The sequence below is a fragment of the Crassostrea angulata genome, chromosome 3 (genome assembly GCF_025612915.1).
Source record: "Crassostrea angulata isolate pt1a10 chromosome 3, ASM2561291v2, whole genome shotgun sequence".
In the NCBI taxonomy this organism is placed as follows: domain Eukaryota; kingdom Metazoa; phylum Mollusca; class Bivalvia; order Ostreida; family Ostreidae; genus Magallana; species Magallana angulata.
The window spans coordinates 49,651,686-49,668,089 of NC_069113.1; the positions used below are offsets into that span (position 1 = coordinate 49,651,686).

General features: G+C 33.7%; 1 protein-coding gene across 3 annotated transcripts; it reads right to left on the reverse strand.

The window, feature by feature from the left end:
- Positions 1 to 2,360: 2,360 nt before the first annotated feature.
- LOC128178222 (neural cell adhesion molecule 2-like) lies at positions 2,361 to 15,776 on the reverse strand. 3 transcript variants are annotated; one of them, XM_052845281.1, is made up of 8 exons: positions 15,320 to 15,776; positions 14,599 to 15,236; positions 8,381 to 8,520; positions 6,529 to 6,742; positions 6,257 to 6,268; positions 4,812 to 5,102; positions 4,392 to 4,412; positions 2,361 to 3,449 (listed from the first exon to the last, which is right to left on the reverse strand). In XM_052845281.1, the coding sequence occupies exons 2-8, from the start codon at positions 14,723 to 14,725 to the stop codon at positions 3,325 to 3,327; spliced, it is 930 nt and encodes a 309-aa protein (XP_052701241.1). In that variant the 5' UTR covers positions 14,726 to 15,236; positions 15,320 to 15,776; the 3' UTR covers positions 2,361 to 3,324. The 3 variants fall into 3 exon arrangements, with proteins under 3 accessions (XP_052701241.1, XP_052701243.1, XP_052701240.1); XM_052845283.1 differs by having other exon boundaries at positions 4,392 to 4,415; positions 4,812 to 5,087; positions 15,320 to 15,771; XM_052845280.1 differs by having other exon boundaries at positions 4,392 to 4,415; positions 15,320 to 15,771.
- Between the last annotated feature and the right edge of the window lie 628 nt (positions 15,777 to 16,404).

Here is a 16,404-nt window from a genome sequence, read left to right on the forward strand (position 1 = left end):
AGGTGGAGGTGGGAAGGGCACACTCTACGCAAGCCACACGATAACACCCCAAGGAAAACGCACGAGAGGCAGGCCAAGAAACACCAGGCGGAGATATTTAGAGATGGAAAACAAAAGAATGGAAGAGGTGGAAAGACTGCACAGGATAGAGGTACCTGGAGAAATATTTGTCAGAGGCCTTTGCCACAGAAAAGGAAGCAAGCATAAGTACGCATAAATGTAACCAAAATTCATTTGACAAAGTTGGCTTTCAGGTTTCTGGTTATATGATAAAATTTTATCTGATCCATCTTATTGTTCAATGCTTTTTCACGAATCATGTTGTGTCTTTTGAAAGGGACAGAGACCATGCCGTTTGAGTGTGTTCTGATGCTAGAGAAGGAAGAGGAAAAGATGAAACCATACAAATTTTGTTGGTAAAAAAGTATAATGAACTGAATATCTAAAATAGTGATAAATGAGCATAATTATTAATCACTTGGTTGTTAAATATTTGATATTTTTTATTCTCTTTTTATAATAATATTGGGTCGGTAAGATCCAACAGGGCGGTCTATATAAGCTTCCTCATCATTCCCCCGATGGTTCTACTAAACCAAATGACTTTTCAGCTCTGATCACTGTGGTCATGTACGGCAAAAGAAATGAAAGGTAAGGTTGAAAAATATCGCCTATGGTGTTATCTATGCTGATTTTAAACAATATAGATTATTGAGTCTTTATTCAGTTTTCGATGCGTATATAAATAATAAACTTTAATCTCATCTTAAAAGCTACATGAAATCTGTTTATGTTTGAAAGATATCATTCTGTTAAACAATGACAGTGATTCTTTCAAATTAAAACTCACAACATCTTAAACGATATTGAATGAATAACCATATTACTCTATATACTTTGAGAATGTGTATACTGTTTTTGAATTCAAAGAAATATTGGAAGATTGCAATCTTTTTTAAATAGACTTTCTTTTACAGTTTTGGTAAATAAAACTTATTTCTGTGTTACTTGGAGGGTGTTCGAAGATTTTAAAGGTAAAAAAGAAAGAAATAGAGGCTGGCGAAAATTTAGAATAGTCTGTGGAACTTGTAAATCATACCAACTTCTTTGATAGTGAAATATATTGTTCTATTTTCTATTCAATGAATTTTTTGGGCCATTAAGATCCAACATGACGATCTATGTAAGTTTCATTACCATTCTTCCCTCGATAGTTTTACTCACCCAAATGACTACTCAGCCTTGGTCATTGTACATATACAGGTCTAGGAGAGGACATGCAGGCTTATGCAATCCTGTCTATTTTTGGCAACTATACTACGCTTTTTCATAAAGTAGCGGTGATTCTTTCAAAAGATAGCTCATAACTTTCTCTATGACGATCATAAATGATATGGATTGTAGTGTCATATGAGCTCTCAACACAGTTTTTGTCTTTGTTACAAGCAGTTACGAACACTGCTATATACTGCTGAAAATTAAATGGAGAGAAAGATATAGACGACAACATGGCGGCCACAATGCCTTTTTGGGAGTTGATTTTAATCAACTCTCCTATGCAGTTACTCAGTCAAACCGAAAGTGAAACAGTGTTTGGACCTCAGCACAAATCATTGCTGCTGACAAGACTTAGTTCTTGAAAATAATTGATAAATTCGATGTAATGTATGCTAAAGCATTGTTTTTCAAGGGAACTTATTTATAAATACCTTGAAAATCGTCAGATTTTAAATGATACGAACAATTTAATTTTTTTTGACGTATGTATTCCTACGCCAGAGTTCAATATAGTCTCGTTCAACTCGACGCTCGGCTGTCTCCGTAAATCCTTGTCGGAGATTTACGGTGTCAGCCGAGCATTTGGTTGAACGAGACTAGGGGTCAATATTGCTTGGATCCATACAATTTTCGAAAAATATTTCTATTACTGATACACAGTTTGATTAAATTAATTTTATCTTTAAATATTATTTAACATGATTCATTTGGGGGTTTCTCGACATTCTTGTCGAAAAAGTCCAAAAATTCATATTAAAAAAATGTGTGTAATTCAAATTAGAAACTACATGTACTTGTCATACAAAATAACATATTGATTTTTAAATAAATAAACATCGACAAAATCAACTCCCGTCAGTTCTTCGGTACTTTGATTCATATTTCTCTTCATATTATCAATATACGAAAAGACATAGGATTACGTCACGGTCCGGAGTCCCCATAGTTCTCTCCTAGTGAGAGGATCGTACATACTGACCGTGGTTCGCGACGATGGAAAAGACCCTTAACTTTTAAATTAAAGCTTATTTTTGTCTTTTATGAAACTAAAATGTTAACATATTGAAACAATGTTGCTATTAAACATCCAAAACACAAATTTGTACAAAACAATTTATTTAAGCATTGATTTTGAAATAACCAACAATTCATAAGATAAACAACAGATTTTGAAAACGATAAAGAGAAGCGATGATACGAACTAATGTTTCAACCATGGATTCAAGATCCAAGTAGGCAAAGCATTACCCGTAATAAGAGGAACATGTAACCAGTGTAAAACTTCCAATTAAATGTTCACATTAACAACTGGACAAGCTTTAATGCAAAACAAGTCAAACTCTATAACTGCATAATAAATTTGCTACGTATGAACTAATTATCTGTTTAAGTCTTTGTGCAGAAATAGTTTGAATGTAAATTATAGCAAGAATAATCATAGTAAGATTACTAACACCTTGTAAAACTCTATAATTGTTGAGAACTTAAAAACAAAAGATAGAAATAAATTGTGGTAAATGCGTATCTTAAGAATATAATGAAGTATTTTGATCGTCAAAGATTTGTGATTTCTGAACGCTGCGTGAAGGGACTTTGAGGAACGATGGTCAATGGAATATAATAATTACTCATAATGACTATTCTATACAGCTAAAAGTCCGTAAAAATAAAATCCAACAAAATGTGTTTAATATAAACGAAGACCACTGTTTACAGCTGGAACAAGAATTCTGATTGAAAGTCATCAGAAGTCACATGTTATTGCACAAAGTGCCCTATGTGTCAAACAACGACATCCAGTACAAAGCACTGTGACAGGAACTCACTATATACTCCAAATCTCGTTACCGTGGATAAGTTCAGTATGTTGCTCCTTAGGACAGTGTCAAACGCCTACGACCAAATGCAAGGTACTTGCAAGTCTCAAGTCCCTCACATTACATATGAACTTACTCTCAAGTCCATCACATTCCATATGTACTAGTTCTTAAATACTCTGCGAAATTGGACATTCCTTTCCAATAAATACTGATCGTTGGAGTGATTTCATGAAAGAACACAGAAAATTATTCCAAATATTAATGTCCATGATCCGGTTAACGGACTGGAATAACTCTCCTTTTGAGACTTCGTATCTTCAAATAATAGGCCTTTGTCAGATTTTTCAGTACCTACAAAAGATAAGTCTTTGTATTTCAATACATCTTTATATGATCACATATACATCAGTTTTAATTGGGATAGATATTCTGTAATAAAGAGTTAAGAAACACGGGGAGTATATACGTATTTCTGTCGGTAAAGAGTACAAAGAAATTATAAGTATTGCTGTGTTCACAGTTTTGCATTCCAACGACTCTGTGAAACGTCAAATGACAAATTACTAATAGTCATAGAACAGGCAACAAGAGTCTGAAACCTAGGGCGAAGGAGTCTTTCCAATTATATAAAAAAAACTATAGACGTAATACAATGAATTTTTTCCTGCTTATTTTAGTATACTTTCTAAATACTAGTATTCTTGGTGTTATAGTAATGAAAAAGTTGTTATAGCTACATTATAAAAGTTTTAAATATGAAACTGCATCTAAGATTTTTTGAGATAATATACCGTGTATGGTAATTGATTGTACAAAATTCTGTTTTCATCAAAGGTTGAAATCTATTGAAATCTTCAATTAAAGTCGCTAAGGAATGGTTTTGCCATTCAAGCTCCTGAAATGATCCGTGATTTTACTCCATTTGGCTAAATAAAGATTGCATTCTGTAACACATTAAACAACCGTCATCTACGACCTACTCCACTCAACTACTTTTACTTGAAATGAATATGCAATTAACGATGCTTTCCAATGAAGTCAATCAAGTACGAATATGGGTTTCTTCTGTTTCATGTGCTGGAATAATACGTATAATAAATTCGCCATATATTCTGTTGTGACTGAGTTTTGACAGAGTCGATTGTTATATTGTGGCAATTATATTATAATTTCGTTGTTATTGATAGTGTACGGTCAACTTGCAAGTTACAGGCTACAAATGGAAATGCAAATTACAGACCCAGCTGGATACTGTATAAAAATGGATAAGCATATTAACAAAAAGACACATACCTCTTTTAACGTTATCTTTTCCTGCTAAAAATATAAAAATATAATTTGAACATTTTCATGAAATTTGATATATCAAAATTTGAAATATCACAAAATGTGATTCATATTTAAAAATGTAAAACATCGAGAATGTTTTTGATCTAATGAACAGACATTTTGGTCGTTATCGTGACTTAAAGTGTCGGCCAATCCAGACGATGCTTGCGTGTATTTATTTTCATTAATTGTAATTTGTTACTCGTATTGTTTAAACAGTAATTCAGACCAGTATATTGAAACCATATAAACACGTTAAATGCCAAATTTTATCAGAAATATTTGTTATCAAATACTAAAGAAGATGGTATGTTAATTGTGTTTTTGGAGAAAAAAAAAATTTTTGAGAGCAGATTCTTCACATAAATTCTAAAATCCACTCACCATTTAGTATGTTCACTTTAATATTCGTCACCAATTTATCGGACGTACGACAAATATATGTCCCAGCATGCTGCATTCGCGCATGCGCAATAACGAGTTCACTCCAGATGGTCTGACTCCGGTAGGCCACGCTTTTGGTGATGGTGATCCCCTCGGTGTCACTGGACTCCACCTTGTGCCCATTCATGAACCAGTCCAGGTCGTCCTGGGGGTAGGAGTCGCTGGAGGCGTTACATCTCAGCACCAGTCTTTGATTTTTCTCCACATACGTAGTACCTGATATGTGAATAGCTGTAAAAGTAAGCGAGATACGTAATACCAAGGGAATGCTAATCGCATAGATGTATGTAAAATATAGAGATGTATGTCAAAGTGATAGAGATGTATGTCAAAGTGATAGATAGAAAGGAGTTGACAAGACGGTAGCTCACTTCATCAAGACTTACAATTTATAAGACACTTATACGTCAAAGATGGCGATTTACATGTTTTGTTATATTATTTGACGTATCAATCCACTTGGTTGAATATTATCATAGCTAAGTGGTTAAAGTAGCCGGTTTGTAGAAAACAGATCACGCGTTAGAATCAGCCTGGGGCTTTCGTTCATATTTTCTGAATAAATTGTTTGAAAATCATTTTTTAAATCCAAAATTGCCTGATTTTGCGCTTATTTGACTTATATACTTCGATGAATAATGCTAACTATCATAATCAACTAACTTGCTGCTGATTTGAGATACTATTTAAAGGTGTCGTAAGCCACTTGAAATCACGACTTTTTTAAAATGCAATTTATACAGAACAGAAAATTACATACTAGTATCAGTGAAACCCTCCTAAAACACCAAATGATATTGAAAACGTTGATGACTTTTTGAGCATTAACCTTTGAAATACAATCCATGTTTTAACAGATAAAACATGCGTATTATCAAAAAAATAATTTAGAGATGATAGTCTGCACTCAAAAATTGTTTTCTATCTAATGAATTGATGCTTTGATCTGTAATCGCCGATTTGTTTGGGAAATTTTTGGAGCCATGTTTCAGATGTCGTTGAGTTTCTGTGCGTTAAAAAAACAAATATCAAAGAACACGGACGTTTTAAAACTTCGTGAAGGTATTCATGTCAATAAATATTTATAAAGCTTGATATTTTTTTAAACTCCAAAACTTAAAAGAAAGAAACTGCGGGTTAGGCAGTGTTTTACAAGTATTTTTCTCAATTAAAGGGTTTTTTTTCTATTCTCTGAACTAATCTAAAATAACACATCATTAACTATGCTAACGATTTGGAAAATCAAAAGCTCATACACTTTAATGTTTAATGCGTACAAAGGAATGCCACAGAATAGACCATAACTTTATTGCCTATTTTAATTAAATAAAGCCATTCTGGCATGCTCTTTTTCCAGCTTTGGTAAACTGAATAATTATACTCACTTGATGTGTGTTCTACAAAAGTAAGAAAAGACTCGTTATCGTATGCATGTAAAAAGCTCCACAAATAAAACATTATTATGAAAAGAGAAACGACTCATGAATATATGTATGATCAACAAATAAAATTTTATTATAAAAAAAATATATAAGAAATTGAAAATCATTAACATTTGCATGTTAATAGACAACTATAGAGTATCGTTTTGCATTACAAAAAGAACAACAACAACAAAAAGAACAACAACAATAGCAACAACAACAGCAACACAAACCTTTCACGTTTAAATAAAAGCTCCGCCTAATATCACGAGCTTTTGTGCTGACTTGGCACTCGTATCGGCCCTGGTCATCCAGACTGACGTTCCGGATGTGTAAATTCCATTGGTCCTTGTGTAACACATTTTGAGTTTGGAAGCGGGAATCCCCAAAATAAGTGTATAGACCTACTGTCAGAATAACGGAAGGATTGGCTCGTCTCCAGGTCACCTAAAGGAAATCACACAAAAACATAGATCTTTTAAATAAAATATAATCAACTTAAAGACATTTCGCGACAAAAAAGACATCTCGCTACAAAAAAATCTCATTATTTTTCCAATAATTTGATTATTGCTCCAACCAGTTTTACATCTGAAATAAAAATTATAATTCAGCTGAATTTTTTATTTAGTGTGTTTACAAAAGCAAAAATAAGTTTCAATACTAAATTTTGATGAAGAAAGATGTGTATAGACAACAACATGTACGTCTTTTCATGATGAGGATATTGCGTGCCTTCCAATTGCTAATTCAGTCACGTATAGATATAGGGAAACAAATGCTTTGTACGATAAAGTAAATGTTCGCCATGTGCAAGTGTTTTCTTTGTTTTTGCGTTTCTTTTAATCCTTATGATCGAACAAGAAATACCAGTTACACAATAGATGCCAACATTTTCCTTATCTTATTTCCATTAACCGAAATACATGTACAATGTATTAGTATTATATTGCTAAATATAATTGTTTTCATCGATAATGAAACGTTCTTAAAATTTGACTCCATATTTTTCTTACACAAATCGATTCTGATCAAAATGTTAATTTTGTGGAAATTATTTTTCAGTTGTCATTATATCAATTCATATCTAAAGATTTATTTCAAACTTTGAAGATTTATTAGTTTGTTGTTAATTATTTTGACAAATTCTATTGACAAGTTACTTTTGATGAAAGGCAACTGTATTATTATTTACTAGCATATTTTTTTTAATAAAACGGAGTTGGTTTTTCATTCTTTTTTTTATGTACGAGTACATGTAATTAGTGTTGACATCCTGCTTGCCTTGCAACATCATATCTTACAAAGTTGACATAGAACTGTCGCTATGTAGACCATATTGTCTAGCCTATGCTAATTTGTTCCAATACATTACGTTGCCTCAGCCTATACTATATTTGTAAATGAACATTTTATGCAGGGCCATTAGAATACCAAATCCTGCTTCGATATGTACTTTACCTATGTATATGATGACTGAGAATTACTTGTATTGTATTGTATTGCCATGTTTTATTTTCAGAAAATCTTATGACAGTATAATTAACGACAAGATTAGGTATGTCTTTTTCAATATTTTCACCCAAGATTTCTGTCTTTTGCATTTATGTTAAATGTTTAATTATGACAATAATAGTGTCTATTTCGCAAATTTGTCTTCATATGATTTTTTTAGGGTTAATAACGTTATTTTATATTAACATCATTGTTGATAATATAGTAAAAGTGTTTTTTTAATTGCTGGAACTTTATTTTTAAGCATAAAATTACATTTCTGTTGTCTATTTTCAGGGATGAGAAATGAATGTATTTTCAATATTTTATAGAATGAGGCATTCCAGTCTTAATTCTAGACAATTCCTTTAACACGTGGTGCTATTGTAGTTATTTCTTTTATAGTACTTTATGTTTTCTAGCAATTTGTCAGTTTTTCTTTCCTTTAATGATCCTGACGTATTATTACTTTGTTCCATTCCTCTCCTTCATACTAACTGTTTTTGAATCCTTCTGATTTACTGTATTCTTGGAATCGGTTAATTTTATATAATTAAAATAGTGTGTCGATGCTTTGGCTTTCCGACTTACTGTTTTGGTCCCGAGATTCTCCACGGCGCAGTACAGTATCGCCGTTTCTCCAGTGACATAGGTATAGTTAGAGGCTGTTGTGTTCAGTATGATGGGAGTCAGGGGCACGTAGGTTCTGTCTGTTATCCGACGGCGGAAACCTGCAAAGCCATCATCAATAATTAAGAGCCGGGTATTAGCAACCGTTATGCATTTCTGACAGAAACAGAGCGCTAACAAATGAGGCCAGACACTACAGCCAGGCATGGCAACTGGCATGCACTGTGTCCTAATCGCCACTTTTTTGATACACTGCTTATATTTAGAATCACGTCAATTTATCAGATATGTTTGGTTTGGATGTAAAATAAATAAAGTTAAAACTTACAGGTATGCATGTATATTATAGAATCTATATTCTATTTGGCGCCTTTGGATAAACAATCTATCGTTAACAAGCAAAATCCGGCACTATAGATTAATAACTATTCCAAAGTATTTAAAAGTGTAAAACTTACGCAATAGTTATACCAATTATATATTACAGCTACTTAAGATTCCACCTTCACTTAAAATACCTGGGGACTTGGACAATCAAAACAGAGTTGGTGTTGACCTTTTGGGAGAAACTAAATGACATCAACAGCTGAAGACTAGTGAAAAGCCCTTGTACTTATTAAGTTAACATAGGCTGTAATGGGGCCTGTTTGACACCTCCCAACACGTTCAATTTTCCGCCCGAGTATTATATGTTCTTGAGATCGTTTTTTGCTCACAATGATGTCATTAAACTCTGATTCAGAAAAAAAAACTACTTTTTAAGTTTTCAAAGCGATTGGGGTTTTGTTCCGCTCTGATAGAGTTCTATGATTAATTTTTGAAAAAAAAATCCAGGTGACCGTAAATAAAATTTTACCAGCTGTAGCATGAACTGTAATTTGTTTATCTAAATCACTGTAGTACAAAAAGCTGTGTTAATGTACAAAACAAGATAGTCACGATCGTCCAAATATGAAACAAAGTAGAATTAATTTAAATGAATTTTTAATCGAGTCGTAGATAAGTTTCAACGTATTTTTGGCAAAGAGTCCACGTTTCAGAGGGTGAGTGACCTCTCAGATAATTCAGTGTCGTATAAGAGGTTTCACTTTTACGGCACCTTTAGTAGTGTCAATCGATTGCCCTTAATGAACACAATTGAATTTGAAATCCATTCACTCACAAAAACCCTTTCCTCTTGACAGCGGATATCTGTCTTGCAGTGCAGCTGGAAAGATTTTAAAAAGCTATTTTGGCACACGATTTACAAATCGATGTTAGCATTAATATCATTTATGAATTTCAGCTTAAAAGATAATAGTTCGAAAAATAAGCTTTTGAAAAATAAGAATTATAAGCTATTAAGTTTTGACATTACATTTTTGTAACTTGAGAAAACGCTTTCTTGCTCTCTTTCATAAAATGTCAAACCTATTTAGCAAAAATTGAGTAGGATGAAATATTACAATTTGGATTGCCCGCACATTAGTTGGCCAAAGTTGAATGGTATTTCAAAAAATAAAAGATAAGCCATGGTATCCCCCTCTCGATAAGAGTTGTTTTTGAGCCATACTCCTACGCGAGTTGTATCTTTAGCATAAACAGGTGGAACTGCATGGCGAGCAGATTTGGATTGATACAGTTGGATCATGATGAGCACTCTCCGAACCCGACTGTCATTACATGGAATGCAATCACTTCACATCTGATAGCCTATACAGCGTGTTTAAGGAACATATCATTCAAAGGATTAACAATCCTTCAGAAAATATTTTAGTTAGTTGATGAAGTTTTCTGTTATTTAATCTTGATAATGCCTTTATGCAATGGTTATATCCATTTTTTGAACCTGAAATCTTAATCTAAAGATGATGTAAAAATTCGTATTCACTTTTTTATTTTCTAGTCCTTGATTAAAAAAAACTTTTTTTATGAATTATACAAGATGTGTGGTTTTACTTTTAATCACATTTCAATTCATCAAACTATAACATTAATATTAACGTTAAAATACAATATTTCACAATACATTTACTACGCAAATACGAATTTAAGTACGCAAAAGAAAAACCTTAACGCGCGAGTGCATTCGCTCCACTTTCACTGTATTAATACAATCTGTAAGAAATCAAACAAATTGCGTCATTGGTCGCAATATTCCGTCGATTATGACAGCTGATCTAGGGCCTTTTTTATTACAAACACCGACATCGATGTTTTACATCATTGTATTTTTCTAATGAAAAAATATCCGTGTGTGTTATTGGCTGAAGTTTCAAAGAGCGACTGTGTATAAAGTTTACTGTCTTCGCACTTTCCATGGTTTCATTTGCCTTCGACTTCTCGATTCGACTACTAATGCTTTACTCAATATAAGGTTTTATCGTCTGAAGAAAACATAATTATAACGCCATTTGCATATCTAAAAAAGTTCTTTCTTTGAGATTTCTTTTCTTGCATCGTGGTCTAAAGAGAAAGTTGTTATGTGGAAAATTGCTATAGGGATAAAAATGAAATTTCTATCGCGGATAAAAATATAACCACCGAATATTAAATGATCTTGTAACTTGAAGACTGTACATTATGAAATATTAAAGATTAATTTGCGTATTGGGTTGAAGTATTAACGACACAATTAATTGCTGACCATGCAAAAATATATCTATAATAACTTGGTCTTTATTTTCTTAGCAATGGTAGAAGCAAGAGACAATTCGTTTAATGGCAGTCCTCTTTTTCCGGGTTTGCAAAAATTAATTGGAATAGAGGCCGCCTCGTTGATACTTGAGAACAATCACGTTCGCGGGTTTCATTATAAAAAATATTTCTTCACGGAGAGCAAAACCACATCAGAAATGCCTCTCTTGATCAAATGGTCAATAAGGCACGAGTTTAAAATATCACGTCTCATCTATTACCCGCATGCCTTATTAAGGATAGAACAGTTTCCTTTGTGTGTGGACAATGTGGTCTTTGATGTTTGTCCGTTGTCATTTTGAGCAGACAATCAATCAAGAGTTGCGGCAACTGAAAGATGCTATCGTCAATCCGGAATGTATCGGACATAATTTGACGACAGTGGCTTTGAACTTAATATTTAGAACATTCAACATACTGGAATAACCATTTAAAGAGATGCTTCGTGTCTAAATTAATATTTAACAACAGCTTATTTAACGATTCGCTGAATTTTTATTTCATTTATATTTCAGACCAAATGGACAAAATTGATTGGTCATAAAAGAGATAAAAATCAATACAATATTTAATAACAGTTTCAAAGCCCTGTTCCTTTCGACATCATGTGCGGACAAAATTGAACGAAAGAAAATTAATGTAAGACGCGAACAAGAAATAAAAATGACACCCAAAGGAGCCAAAATATTTCCTTTCAAGTGAATCATTGAATCATTAATTCAGTATCAGAACTATTCATCAATCAGGCTTAATGAAATGGAGTCGAAATTAAAAAGATGCATCTGAAGAGCCTTTTTATTGATTGTTCAACACTAGAACACTTTTAGCGGATTTGCAACAGAAAGTGGCAAAATACGCTTTTTAATATTCAATCAACAAATGTGTAAACTATGATTTATTCCTTTTTTTATCTTTAATTCCCAAAAAAACTATCTTTTTATTATTTCTTTTTGGAAAGGCTGAAGACGATGATGATTAAAGTATGAATTGTAAGACATACTCCTTATATAACTATATCAACTATTCCTCAGCAATACTTTGGATACAGCTATAAGATAGAACGACTATTAATATATAGATTATTAAAGGACACAACCACTGAATTATAGCGTGTCTTTATTAATGAGTAGTACCGACTAACGCTTAGGGGCCACTCGGAGCCGCTACTAATTAAAGAATATGGTGTAATAAGTCGACTTAATTGCAATTCGCTAGGTTGGGTTTCAATTGCTCATTTTATCGATGATGACTGCTGATAAAATGTACAAGTGTCAATTTATCGTCTTTGGAAATCGTTTAAATGCTTTTGAATGAATGAATCGCACTTGTTGAAATGTCAAGATGTTATGAAACGTCGATGAGATTAGGGTTTTTTTTTAATACACCAATATGCTCTTTATCTTGTTTTACGAATGAGTTGAATTTAAATGCTGAAAAACACTGTCTTGCACCGAAAATACCCTCCTGATCTCGTGTTGGCCATTTCCCCACTATTAAAGCTTCCTTACATATTAAAGTACATTAATGTTTTGGCATTTTCATTGATTTGTAACCCGATCTCGGGAGGATTAAAATAGTTACAAGATATATTCAAAAATTCATATTTCATAATGAATGTGAACGATTGGAACTTTGTCATGATTAAGGAATTTTTTATTTCCAATTAGCAAGAAAGCTGCCACCAATTCGAAATAAAAAATCGGTAAACGTAAACGGAATTACCACGAGTATGCAAATAGGTCGTAATTTGGGAGAGATTTAATAAACAAATTAACAGTTCTCTAGCACAATCAATATTGACTCTTAATAAACTGTTGATAAAAGCCCCTTGATGTGTTAAAAGAGTCTCTATGTAAAAGTAAAGGATTGCATTCCAATTCAAGTAATATGGGAAACTTTACGAGGACATTGGGTATCTGCTCATCATCTTTGCACACATCTTTATTCATTTTCTGATATAGGACCTCAAACACAGTCATTGCAAACGATGATGGTGGATCGTTGTAATTCTATTTCTGCCTCGGCTTCCTTTGCTATTCGACACTAATATTCTGTTCGTAGGGGGAACCATCCCCTTTGGGACGATAACTTTCAATTTGTCGAGGAAATCCTTCTCTAAAATCTATGGATTCGTTCTCTTATTTGAGGGAAACATCTCACTTGTGGGCCTGTGAGACTGGTCTGGATAGGTTATCCTTGGTGAGCGGACTGTCCTTTCAGTACACATTTACATAGAAAATATTAATATGCTGCCGTAAATCCACCAGGGTATATCATTCTTTTTATGTTCTTTCTTTATTATCGATCATAATGCCGTGTTTTTCTTATGATTGTCGTTATTGGTTTATATTAAAGAGGTTTTTCTCCATTATTTGCTTATACCGAACCTGTTAGCATAATTTGAAAGTCAGACATATAAAAATACATAAAAAGCCAAGAGACTTTTATAATTTTTCTTCTTTTGATTAGTATCATTTCAAACATTTTTATCGCTGTATCTTTTGAAAATTTGGTCTAGAGATTATCATTTAAATGAATGCGACATACATGTAATTACCTAAACTGGCTTTTAACTCTTTGCATGTTCATAAGAAAAAGTATAAATTTTTAATATTTCAATCAACAGAAGGGAGAAAGAATGGGTAATAAAAAGGTATTTCGTTTTATTTGCTGCTTCATTTGAGTTACTTCAAACTAAATGACAGCAATTGTATAGCTTACAAAATCCTTCCACACTTGTCCTTGGCGAAAAAAAGGACCGGGTAACTAATTCGATGTGGCAGAACAGTTATACATATATACACATTCCTTCAAAGATAAAGGAAACCAACAGGCGCAGTAAATTAAAGATGTGCATTTGTCAGTGAGCTTAGTTTGCAGTAAAAGGGGTGGGGGATTAATGAGGGTTAACGAGCTGACTCGGCATTCCTGTCCCCGCCACCTGACGACTGGAAATGGCGATTACGAGACAGGGCCACGCAGATAACTATTTACTCCCTCGTTTGAATAATTTACAATTTCATTAATCAGCGAGAGCATATTGTTATCAGTAGGACGGTTCTACATTAGTATTGGTTATTCGGCCAGTAGGGCTACGCAATTCATTTAGGAGTGCAGCACGGGAAAACGTTATTAATTGATGAAATCATATCACAAAGAAAGCGGCATTGCAGAAATTTATAATTGTACAAAAAATGGCTTACGGAATTTCTCAACGATATTTTGCCTTCTGTTAATAAATGCGGCTCAAAATTTATAACGCGACTGTATACAAAAGATAAATATGGTTTAACATACACGTATTTATTTTCGAAACGATTGTTCAAGACAAGCACCTGACTCTGAAATTATCTTATCCACCATTTGTTTGAGAGAAATAGGATCCGCCCCTGTATCGCTTTCCCGATACTATCACAATCTACTGTGAAAGTGCTCATCAGTAACAAAACAACCTATTGTAGATGGCAGCAACACTCAAACAGTGCCAAGGGAGCAATACCTACCTGCTACTTGGCAAAACAGCATTGAAACTGCCAAAACAGTGACCCAGAGTCGTAAACCCCATCTCCGAGGACAGGAAACACACCCGGAATCCGAGAGGAATGTCCGGGAAAATCTGTAATTGTCCATTACTCAAAGTTTCCAACACAGAGTCTACACGTGGATCGCATCCTTAGACGCTCAATGTCAGTTTGCTAATTGCCAGCGTCAATCACATCCCTGGAAAATACTTTAGTAGCTAATACAGTACTTGGAATATTAACATTCCCGCAGTTGTCGTTGTAACATATTTATAACGGGCATTCAAAGTGAGCATCAAAGATTCCGTAATTTGTCTTAATCCAAAAAAGCTTATCATGTATAGTCCCTCAAGATACGAGCGTCGCTCATTTCGTTTCAGGATATCGGTTCCCGATGCTCGCTGCGGTCCCGAGTCCTGGCGAGTGAGCACGGTAAATACCAGGACAAATTAATTATACGGTTAATACAGTTTGCACTAATGAATTATCTATAGGGAATTAATTTCCATCACTTTAATGTTTCCGTCACTAAGCCCCGTGGATTGTAATAAGTTGGTATATCCTTGATGCAACTAACACTGCTCGACAATAGGTCCACTGAATCAAACGATCTTTTAAGACTGAAAAATATCGAACAATTTAATAAAGAAAAATTTCATCAATTCTCAGAACGACTTCAAAGGGTAAAATGAAGTAACTCTACCTGTTCTGGGGTAAACATATATCTCCTATTGATCAAAATGGTTTCTGATTTCTGTTTAGGTAAATATTAATATCACAAAAAACTGATCTAGGTCATCCGAACTCGATATAGGGTTAACGCAACTTTCAAATTCACATGAGGAACAGTAGGTAGTAGTTCTACAGATATCCTAGTGACACTGCAAATAAATCCTCGCTCCTGCCGACCTGTTTTGAATGTGTTCTTGGCTATCAACACCGCGTTCAGAATACTCCTTCTGTCGAGCGCCAGCCTTCGGATCACAGGGGGCGGACGGGAAGTGACGGACAATGCCTCAATATAAGTCCCGCATCACTGGGAACTACTACTTCCCCGATAACATTATGCATGCACAGGGGACCGCCGCCTAGCGCTATCTCCGTACACCATCAACACTTTGCCACCCGTGCGAGTTCAAAATGATTTAACTTGTGTCCAAATATAAATTTAGATTGCGTTTCAATGCTGCGTTGGGGTGTCAAGATTTTGTTGATATCAAGTGTTACAATCACACTTAGTCTTGTTAAAAGGTTAGTGTGTGTGTGTCACAAAGGTAGAAACAAATACATTACTTTTTTCTCAGGGTAAATCTAATGAATTAATTCCAAATATTTGTTTTGTATAACTAAATATTAAATTACCTTCAGCAAACTAGGTTTTAATTAAACATGTGTCAGTTAATGATGTAACAAGAAACACACTTTCTAATCAAGAATATAATGAGGTTGTTCTCGAAAGTAAGAAATTAACACTTTCAATTACAACATCTGACACCCGTTATAATAGTACGACATGATTACAACATTATTGGAAAGAAAATAGACTTTCTTCTCAAAGTAAACCGCAAACATTTCATTGTTAATCACCTTTATACAAACAGAACTACCGGTAAAGAGCATGAGAAAATATCCATTCAGGTTCTGACTTAGAACCCTTGTAATTACCTCTTTAAATTCCGCCATCTGGAAAAAGATTTTTGTTAATGTACATTTCGCCAGTGGAAGAAAATAATAAATATTTGACCTGAAAATAATCCCTTAGATATTTTAGCACACTTAAAAATTATA

Bases quoted from the DNA above. Each gene is read 5' to 3' on its own strand.
- LOC128178222 (XM_052845280.1), bottom strand. From the start codon at position 14,725: ATGGACAATTACAGATTTTCCCGGACATTCCTCTCGGATTCCGGGTGT. The intron at 8,521-14,598 runs GTAGGTATTGCT...ATGGCTTTGCAG, and splicing joins GCTGTTTTGCCAAGTAGCAG to GTTTCCGCCGTCGGATAACA. The intron at 4,416-4,811 runs GTGAGTGGATTT...TTATATTTTTAG, and splicing joins TAAAGTGAACATACTAAATG to CAGGAAAAGATAACGTTAAA.